General features: G+C 41.4%; 1 protein-coding gene across 1 annotated transcript in view; it reads right to left on the reverse strand.

Annotated features, from left to right (window-relative positions):
- The window catches only part of Fam184b (family with sequence similarity 184 member B), a 111,029-nt gene extending 101,348 nt beyond the window's left edge, over window positions 1-9,681 (reverse strand). Inside the window, exon 1 of the mRNA XM_071614785.1 lies at window positions 9,535-9,681. Within this exon, the coding sequence (XP_071470886.1) occupies window positions 9,535-9,681 (147 nt within the window). The remainder of the gene's footprint in view (window positions 1-9,534) is intronic.
- Window positions 9,682-10,898: the final 1,217 nt, after the last annotated feature.

Raw genomic sequence — 10,898 nt, forward strand, 5'->3', positions numbered from 1 at the left:
AGGAGTTGCAATCATTCTGGTTGTGCGGAGAAAAGACTGGAGGAATGCTGGGGTAGGATGGGGTTGTGAACAGAAAAGAATGATTATATAAAAGTCCAGGTATAAGTAGAGTTCAAGAACACTCAACTTGAAGAACACTTCAGACTGTTTCATGGTATGACACAAAGATTAATGAGAGATAGCTGCCCTTACTCAGGGCATTACATTGTTAAGATTCCAACAGAGAGAGCTTGTTAAAACAGATCTGCAGATTTCAAATCTAAAGTAGTAAAACAGACTGGCCCAGAACTGTTTACACATCTGTCCCCAGACACGCTTCTGCAAGTAGGAGGATATCTTCAGAGACGCAAAGGAGTCAGTGGGTGAAATAAAACTTCCACACCTTTAAATCATGAAAACTCAGGCTCAAGAGGCAGGCTGTTGCTGAGGACGCCTGTGGCAACAGACCTTCCTACCAACTGTGACACTGCCCTGGCCTCTCTGTCCTAGGAAAGGACTGGCTTTGCTCTAGATTACTGGTGTGACCACTGGGTAGAAAGAAGTCCTTACCCTCTGCAGTTCCTGCAGCTCAGGACGTAAGGGAATTGAATATCTGTCCAGCTTAAGATCTACTTGGCACTGGATTATGACCAACACATTTCTGACCTTCCATGTTAGAAAGCTCTTGACCAATTACCAAGGAAGAAATCACCCCCCCCCTACACTTCCAATGAGGAAAGTTGTCCCCTTTAGATTGGCAGGTGGGCCCCTCTGAAGACAATGCATCTTAGCTGATACTGGCCATACAAGGATCAGGAAGAACACACCAAGTTTAATCCCCAAACAGTTTATCACCCTCCAGGTGCCTTCATTCCTGCTTAATTTATATTCATAAGTATAAATAAGGGTTAAAAAGTAGCCCTTTTAAAAAAGAATAAAATTTACATACCTTTAAAAAATAACTAAGCAACTTAGTGAGACTCTGTCTCAAAATAAAAAGGCCTGGGGATGTGGCTCAGTGGTTAAATGCCCCTGAGTTCAATCCTTGGCACACAAAAAAAAAAACCAAACAAAAACTACGTAGAAATTGTAATTTTCTTTCCCGTAATATCTCTGATTTATATGCAGAGGCTGTTCTCCATTACATCCTCTTCCCCTATATTGCCCACCTCCTACTGTACCCCACACCCAATATCACTCTTCTCAGCTAATCTGTCTTCATAGACCATGGTTGAGATCTAGGACAAGGGACACACAGTCCCCGTGCTTGGGTTGTACAACTGTGTGTGAAGTGGTGACTTTGACTTCCACAGCTTTGTATGGAATGTGTATTTAGATAACTACTACACTGCAATTCAAAAGTTCCCTACCCTAAGGTTAGGATGCTTTCCCAAATGAAATAATTAGTTTCTACTACCATACCTTACCATATTCCTTAAAACTGGCCCCATCCTAAGATCTGTCTATTGGACTCCAAAATAAAATCCCTCTTTCCCACTGAGCTAACTGAAATACAAGGCCAAGGCATGAGGCTGTTTGAAACCAAAACATCATTTTATTACCAACAACACTAATATTGGAGATGTGTTTTATGTCCCTGGCAAGATGAATTCCTGATCCTTACCAATCCACTCACAATGTCAGTCTGGGGCAGCTCCTCCTCCAGCACTTCACCTCCTTGTAGAATGGACGGGTAGAGTAGAACATGTGCTTCTGTGGGCAGATAGCTATATGAGGAAGAAGGGAGCAGGAAACAAGAGCTCCACAGGCCCAGTTGCTTCACCAACATGACTAATCAGATATGTCCACCCCCCTTGCATGGGAAAAGTAGTAAAGATGATTGAGAGAGGCTTGAAAACATAAGGACAAACAGGAGGGAAACATCTCCCAACTCCACCACCCCCACCCCAGCACTGGGTCTTGGTGTCCTAGCTCTGTCAATACATACTAACATGACATCAGGCAAGAATGCCGAACCCAGACCCTGCACCCATACATTGGATTCTCCTTCTATCAAAGACCCTGCTTCCCTCCCTGCCACGCAGAATTGCTATGCATATGAGGAGTAAGTAAGTATGTTAAAGGCTTTGAAAAGTACACAAACATAAGGACCATAGTGTGGAGAAGGTGTGGGCACTTGATTGAACCTTTGCTCTTGCAGAGTTGTATGGATTCAGATCCATATGACCATAGTCATGATTGCCCCTGAGTTACCCTAGCTGGCTTCTCTTGCATACTTTCCTAGAAACAATAAATAGATAAAGCCATTAGAGTCACATGTGGGCTTTACAAATGGATCCAGGGTCCAGGGATGTGCCTGACTCTGATATTATCTTAAGATAAACCAAGTACATTACAGGACTTACTGCCACCCAGACCATGCTTCCCTCAGCAAAATACCCTGACAAATTGTACTCTGTGCGATTCAGATCTGTATGCTTCTTTTTTCTTTGATCTCATGGCACCTTGGGGCCAGCTCTCACATACTAGGACTGGGTTGTTCCAGAACAAGGGTCTTCCAACAAACTGGCAAATGTCTGAAACAAGAGTGACCAAGAGGGTCCCATTCTACTCCTACTTTGAGCTTGATGGTTTCTGGCACTAAGAAGTCTGCTCATTCCCTCCAAGGTACCTTTCCTCTAATTGCTCCAGATGAGAGGTACTGCCACAGGTCTGTTCGCCTCTCTTGCTGTGGTCAGGATTCCCAAAAGTCAGCCTTAGCCATCAAAATGGGGTCATGGGGAGGAGCATAGGCTCTCCCACTCATTTTTTTGTTGTTGTTTTAAGACAAAAGGCTCTTCATTAAGATTTGTATCTGGGGCAAGACTTTCCCTCCTTGAAAGTAGGAACCAGGGAATCTTGGGTAGGAGAGAGTGGGCCTTTCCTGGGGTGAGGTTGTGGTGAGAGCTCCATATGGGAAAAATGAGCAGGAGATTGCTGGGAGAGTGCAGACAGAAGCCCACAGGCGCAGGCACGGGCTGAGAAGGCCTGCCTCATGCTTCCAAGACCAAAAGCTTCACAGTGGCTTTAGTGTGGGGGGTGGGGATTTGAATTCTCCTCCCCTTCCAAATAACTCCTCTATGAACACTTTTCTGTTTAAACCTTTGCTTGCTCCAAAGACAGTGGTTTCTCAACCCTGTCTATGCACTGGACACTCTTGAAGGGCTTTGAGAAGAACACCAATGCCTGCTCCCACGTCCTCTGTTCCTTGTCCAATGGCACCTGGGTGCACCAAGGCTTTCTGTTTCTTTGCTTTTAAATTTTGTGCTTAGAAATAATCTCACACCTAGGAAAAAATGAACAGATAAAGACTAGTACAGAGAACATCCACATTCCCTTTACTCAGAATCATCTAATTTTTAACATTACATCCCATTTATCATTTATTCTATAAATATATTTTATAGTCTACATTTTATTATAACATAAAATGCTTTGTAAGGCATTGTATTTCCTTAAAAGTAAGATATACTTCAATGTGCATTTCCCAAGAATGTTTTCCTGCAGAGCCATAATATAGTTGTCAATGCCAGTGAACTTATCATTGATACAGATGCTTTATTCTCTTTATTAGCAGTATTTCAATTTTGTCAATTGGCCCTATTATCTCATTGGATAAACATTGTAGCATGTTTTTCCCCACCAGGATAGAATCCAGTCTAAGATCAGACACTGCATTTCATTGTCAAGTCTGTAATGGCTGTGTGTTTTTAAAAGCTCTGTAAGTGATTTTAGTGTGCATCCTGGACTTTGGATTGCTGTAAATATTTCCTGACTAGACTACCATTGAATGCCTGCTAGTTGTCAAGTATTAAAAATAAAAACTAAGGCACTTATTACTTTGAGAGACCTACTATACACAAGTCAACTATAATATGTTAGGAATAAGTATCATGCAAAAAATCTTAGCCAAATATGTGGAAGGAAACTTTGATTGAATTTAATAGACTTACTTTGGGCTTACTATGTACCAGACATTGTATAAACTACTAATGCAACAGATGGATAAGAAAAAAGCAATTAACATTTATTAACAATTAATTGACACATTTTGACTCACAACAGTGAGGGGTTTTTTTTCCAAAGGCTTTTCTTAGAGGAAACAGGATATGATTTTTAGAGATGAAGATATTTCAGTCAGAAAACCTGAAGAGGAAAATGGATGAATATATATTCACAATACTAAGGTATGAAATCAAGCTAGGTGTCTATTAGTGGATGAATGGACAAAGAAAATGTGGTATATATACACATGAAATATCACTGCTTTAGCAAACAAAATATTTTGTCATTTGCAGCATGGTAGTTGGAATTGAATACATTACATTAAGCAAAATAGATCAGGCACAGAAAGACAACACTGCATGTTCACACTTACAAAGCCAGGAAGCTTAGATGCTAAGAAAGTTGATGTCATAAAGGTAGAAAGTAGAATAGTGGAAAGGGTGAGGGGAAGGAGAGAGAATGGCTATTAGATACAGGGGTGCACCTGGAAATAAGGAATAACCTATACCAGAATGAGGTAAATATGGTTGGCAACAATTAATTGTATATTTCAAAACAGCTAGCAGAAAAGGTTTTAATGTTCCCACCACAAAGAAATGCTAAATGTTTCAGGTGATAGATGTACCAGTTATCTTGATCTTATCATTACACACTATATACATGTACTGAAATATCCCACTGTACCCCATAAATATGTATACGTTTTATGTCAATGAAAAAAAATTTTAAAATAAGCACAAAAAAGAGAAAGATGGGTGCAAAGTGGAGTATAGAAAGAAGTGTATTTCACTGAAATTTGAGAATTGAGTGCTTGGGTGATAGGAGCTAGAGAATGCAAGATAGTACAGTGACTTTGAAAAACAATATAAATTTTTTCAAAAGTTAGACATAAATTTAGTATGCAACCAAACAATTCTACTCTTATGTACCCAAGAACACACAAAGACCTGCAGATTAATGTAATGTTCATAGCATTATTATTGATATTAGTCAAAAAAGTGGAAACTCAAATATCTATCAATTGGTGAATAGATAAAACATGACACATCTGAACAAGAGCAAAACATGGAATGAATTATTGATGCATGCTACAACATGAATGATCCTCAAAAATATTATGCTAAGATTTAGCAATTAAGTAAAAAAAAGAAGTACAAAAGTCAGAGGAGAAGGATCAAATATTGTATGATTTCATTTATTTGCAATTTCCAGGAAAGACAAATATAAAGAGACAAAGAGTAAATTAAAGGTTATAGGGTTGAGAATATGAACAAGGACTGGGTACTAATGGGCATGAGGGATGGATTTCTTTGGGATGAAAAATTATTCTAAAATTGGGTCATAGTTATGGTTCAATGACTATAAATTTGCTACAATATATTGAACTGCACACTTAAAACAGGTGAATTTTATGATATGTAAATTGTACTCCAATTAAGCTGTAAAAGTTAAGCATGAAATTATCAATCATAACAGGCAGAATAGGAACAGTGATCTTAGAAATGAAAAATATAATTATTAAAATTCTAAAACTTAACAGATGGGAAAAAGTCTGGAACAGACAAATTATTTATAAGATTGACAAATTGGAAGACATGATTAAGGAATCCACCAGGAAGCAACAGAGAGACAAAAGAATTTTTCAAAATAACCTCTCAGGGATTTCATCTCACCCCATTCAGGATACAATTATCAAGAATACAAGTACCAAAATAAATGTTGACGAGGACATAGGGGAAAAGGTACACTCATACATTTCTGGTGGGACTGTACATTAATGCAACCACTATGGAAAGCAGTATGGAGATTCCTCAGAAAACTTGGAATGGAACCACCATTTGACCCAATTATCCCACTCCTAGGTTTATACCCAAAGGACTTAAAATCAGTATACTATAGTGATATGGCCACATCAAAGTTCATAGCAGCTCAATTCACAATAGCTAAGCTATGGAACCAACCTAGGTGCCCTTCAATAGATGATGGATAAAGAAAATGTGGTACATATACACAATGGAATATTACTCGTCCATAAAGAAGAATGAAATTATGGCATTTGCCAGTAATGGAACTGGATGTATCACGCTAAGTGAAATAAGCCAATCCTCAAAATCAAAGACCTAATATTCTCTTTGATTTGCAGATGCTGACTCACAATGGGGTGGGGGAGTAGAGATTCACAGGATTGAATGGGGGAAGGCGGATCTGGAGGAAGGATGGGAATGGATAAGACAGTAGAATCAATGGGATATAACTTTCCTATGTTTATCTATGAATGCACAACCAGTGAAACTTCACATCATGTACAACCACAAGAACAGGGAGTTATACTCCATGTATGTATGATATGTCAAAATACATTATACTATCATGTATACCTAAAAAGAACAAATAAAAAAACATAGCCTCTCAGGAGCTAGATGGGGAAGCTTCCTCATACAACATAGTGGCACTTTCAGAAAAGAGACTAGAGGCAATGGAAGGGAACAATATTTTAAAAAAATCATTGATAATTTTCCAAAATTAAAGATGGCATGAGTCTTCATAGCAAGTACTCTCCTACATCTGCAGAGGACAAAGATAAATAAACACCAACACAGTTCTAGTGAAACTTCTGAACATTGAAGATAAACAACAATAAAAATTTGAAGTGTTATAAAGAAAAAAAAGCAGATTATCTACAAAGCAATCAAAATTAGATTGGCAATAGAATTTTTAACCAGAAACAACAATTAGCAATAATTTGTACTAGAACACAATAGAGTACTGCCATCAATGTGCTATGGGAAAGTAATGGTCCAGTAGAATTTTATATCCAAATACATTGTCATATTACAATGAGAGCAAAATAATTTCAAGTATACAAAGAACTGCCTACCCAATCACCACTCCCTACAGAAAGAATTAGTAAAGGATGGACTTCAGCCAGAAGAAAAGTGAACCCAAAGTAAGCACTTTGGATTCAAGGGGGGAAAAAAAGAGCAGATAAATTGATAAAATGTCAGTAAATTCAATTAACTTTTGACTATAAAAACATTTTAAATTTAAAAGGTAAAGCTACAACTAGTCATTGATGTCAAGATGAGAAAGGGAAAGACTGTTAAATGGGTAAAGTATACAAAGTTCCTTTGTAGGAAAAAAACAGATGATAGATTTGTTAGGAAACCGTAAAGTTAAAAATCTATGTTGAAAAACACAAATCTGAGAAGAATAAAAATAAAGTCCAGAGATCTTAATCCAGTTGTGGAATATAGATCATGTTATTAATCCAATAGAAGGCAAGAATGGAGAAAAAGGGAGCAAAGAGAAGAATTGATAAATGAAGAACAAAAAATATGATGGAAGGATAGGCCCAGATATATTAATAATCACAATAAATGCACCTGGATTAAACTCACCAATGAGAGACACAAAATAAAACTCATGGAAGGGTTAAATGTGCAGATAGGGAAAATATGTTCAATACAAAGAAAGATAGCTTATCAATACAAAATTCCTAATTTAAGCAATTGTATGAAAAAATGGTAAAGAAAGGCACTACATAATATTCAACCATGACCTGTAGTTAAGAAACACAGCCTACTGTGTGCCAGGGATCATGCCTGCCTTCTTTACTGCTATATCTTCATTGCTTGGCACATTATAACTAAACCATAAATATTAATGAGTGGAACGATAACTATGTAATATTGAAGTAATCTATTTATATGCTGACATCCTCAGAAAGGTAGGAGCTGTCTTATTAAATTTTATGCCATCCATATTCAACATAGTGCCTGGTACATACTAGGCACTTCATAAATTCACATAAAATTCAAGGATCGTATTTGTCCAAAGAGTCTCACGCAACTGTTCCTGTTCATATGACATATCCTATCCATTTGAATGTATTCAAAGGACATAGTCTTTTGTTTCTACTTCTATAGTAGAAGCAAATACCCAATTTGAAATTTGAAATACCCAATTTAGCAACTGACAAAATAGCAATGTCTTAGTTCTCCATATTCAAGCCTTTTTCTTCAAAAATATTTTAGATTCTTTGAAGGTAGAAAAGATGGCTTACATTGTGCCATGTGCCTTTCTAGGTATTTGAATTATTTTTTTTTTTTCTACTGGGGATTGGACCCAGGGGCACTTAACCATGGAGTCACCTCCCTATCCCTTTTTGATTTTAAGCCAGCGTCTAGATAAGTTGCTTTGGGCCTCACTTGAGTTGCTGAGGCTGGCTTTGAACTTGCAATCCTCCTGCCTCAGCCTCCCAAGTTACTGGGATTATAGGCAGAATAAATGTTTTGATTGGTGTCACTAAGTAGATGAATGTAGGTTAGATCCATAGTGCCAGTCATACATGCCAAGTTCTCCACTGGTTATCTACATTCCCATTTTTCAGTCCTTGACTAGAGATCACTGTTTGGAGATAGTTTTATGTGCAAAGAATGAGGGGAAGTTAACTAGAGAGGCAGGAGAAGGTAGCTAGAGTAGTTCCCACTCTGTGCTTTATTCCTTTCTGCAAAATAGTGTGTGTCTGGTGGTGAGAATGCCCATGATTCCACAAAAAAAGTGGGTATGGGAAGTAAGAAGGAGATAGTGAGGAAAAAGTATGTTCTATATATTTCTGGACAGAATCTGGCTCCCACCTTCCACTGGCAGGCATACTCTAAGGAGTTTATTAGGAGACTAAAAGGAAAACCTGCACAAACAGCTAGCTGCATCCACTTCAAACCCTGTGCAAAAGACAGAGAGGAATGGAGTTCTCCATGGACAGACAAGGCACATGAGGGGAACCTATGACAAGGAGCTCCTTAATCGGGAAGCTGAAGAGGGTTAACAGCCAGCACTGGTGGCAGCCTCTTGATAGTTTTCATGAATATGACACACGACTCTGTGTCTCTGAAATGAAGTAGGGAGAAGGTCTGGCTGACCTCCCAAGGTCCTTTCTAATCCCATAATTATATAGTGAATTGTACTCTTCCCCATTTATGCTCCTACACACGTCTGCAGCCAGTTTGATAGTAAGTCCCCTGGGCTGCCTTCCAGGGTTAGTGCAGTGCCATGGCAAGCTGCTGGCACTCAACAAATGACTCAAATATTTGTTGAATGGAAGGAATAAATGAATCAAGTGTTTAAATAGTGCTCACATGACCTCCCAGCTGTAAAGTACGGCGCTGAAAAAATTCACAACATTCCAGGCACGATCACTTAAGCATTGATGGCAAAGGAACGAAAACACACACACACACCACACACACACACACACACACACACACACACACACACGATTCATTCACATTCCCACCTTGGTAAAAGCACAGCCCACCTGCTCAGCAGGCAGGCTGCGGGAGTTTCCTTGGCAAAGGTTCTCTCTGTTTCAGAATGGTGCCTCCAAAAGGTCAAGTCAACCAGATTTAGCACCGTTTCCTTTCCTGGTTGGCTTCAGAGACAAAGTTTGTCCGGATTCGGCACGGGCCTCCCCAGAGGCGCGTCTGCCCTCCCTCCCTGGCTCTAGCAGCCCCGGGCGCACAGCTCGCCAGCTTCAGCGCCCTACCTTACCTTGGTGAGCTGGGCGATCTTCTTGCACATTTTGACGTGCATCTCGGTATCACAGTCCATTCTCCAGCCAGTGCCACCGCGGGAATCGGCTTTGGAGCTCGGGCAAGTCCCTGGCGGGTGAATTTTGCTGTTGAGGGCAGATGCCATAGCTACAAGGCGCCCAGCACTCAAATGCTCTCGCTTGTGCTTTCCCTGCCTACCGTGTGCACGTGCGTACGCGCGCGGGCGTGTGAGCTAGCGGGCTTTCTTGGGAGAGGTGGCACTGCAGTCCTACGGGCAGCACAGCCGCGTAGCCCCTGCTTTTCGGAGATGTCTGCTTCCCAGACCCACCAACGCGCCCACCCTTCCTCGGTTCGCTTACCCACCCTCCCTCTGCTCGCGCTCGCTAGCTAGCTGGCTCTGCGGGCGTCCGCACCCTGCAGCGAGGCGCCGGCGCCCAGCACTTGCAGCTCGCTATCTGTGCGCGGCTTGCGGGCGGGTGCGAGGTTTCTCTTACAATCGGAAAGCTTCTGCGGCCAGGAGCCGCGGTCCTTCGGTTTTTCGCTGGCTTGGCACTGCGCTCTTGTACACGTGGGTGGTGCGGGGCTCCGGACTCGGTGGCGAGGGACCCAGCCCGAGACGGGCATTCTGGGGCAAGGAGGAAGAGCCAGCCTTGTTCTCTGGCAGCCAGACAAGTATGGAAAGGACACCGTGGCAGTGTGCAAGGGGTGGCTGGGAATAGTGGTGAGGAACCCAGCACCAATACCCCGAGCTGAGGTCACAGGTTTGTGGTGTGTGTCTATGTGTGTGTCGGGGTGGGACGCTAAGGGAGCGGTGGGGAGGTGACAGCGAGCAACCCGGATGCGAAGAGGTTGTGGAGTCTCCGGCGCAGTAGCGGCCAGTGCCAGAACTGCGGGAGCGCACAGAGGGACTGGGAGTCCACCTCCAGTGGAGCAGGGACGTCGCGGGAAGACTGCGGGGGTGGGGTGGGGGCTCCCTCTTACGAGTAGCGAGGGGGCGGGTGACCAAAATCTGGGACGAGAGCGTGCAGAACGCACATAGTGCAGGATTTGGTAAGAACGCGGGTAAAACGTCATCAGAGGAAGAAAGGAAGGTGGCAGGTGTGGGAGAAGGACACAAAAGGGACTGGAGAAGTAGTTGAGTAATAGATGGAGCTTAAAAACAGAGAGTCCGGTGAAGGTGAAGGGATTCGTCTAAATTCACGAAATTGCCTGGAGCCAGAATCCTGTCAAGTTTTCAAAGCTGGTGCCTCTTTAGTTTGTTTGGAAGGGAGAGGTTAACGGGCTAAGGTTTTCCTCACATGCTTTTCTCTGGTTTTAAACAGTGGTCTTTCAGGAAAGTGAACCCTGATCAGATTTTTCTAA

Source organism: Marmota flaviventris, chromosome 7 (assembly GCF_047511675.1).
Source record: "Marmota flaviventris isolate mMarFla1 chromosome 7, mMarFla1.hap1, whole genome shotgun sequence".
Lineage (NCBI taxonomy): Eukaryota > Metazoa > Chordata > Mammalia > Rodentia > Sciuridae > Marmota > Marmota flaviventris.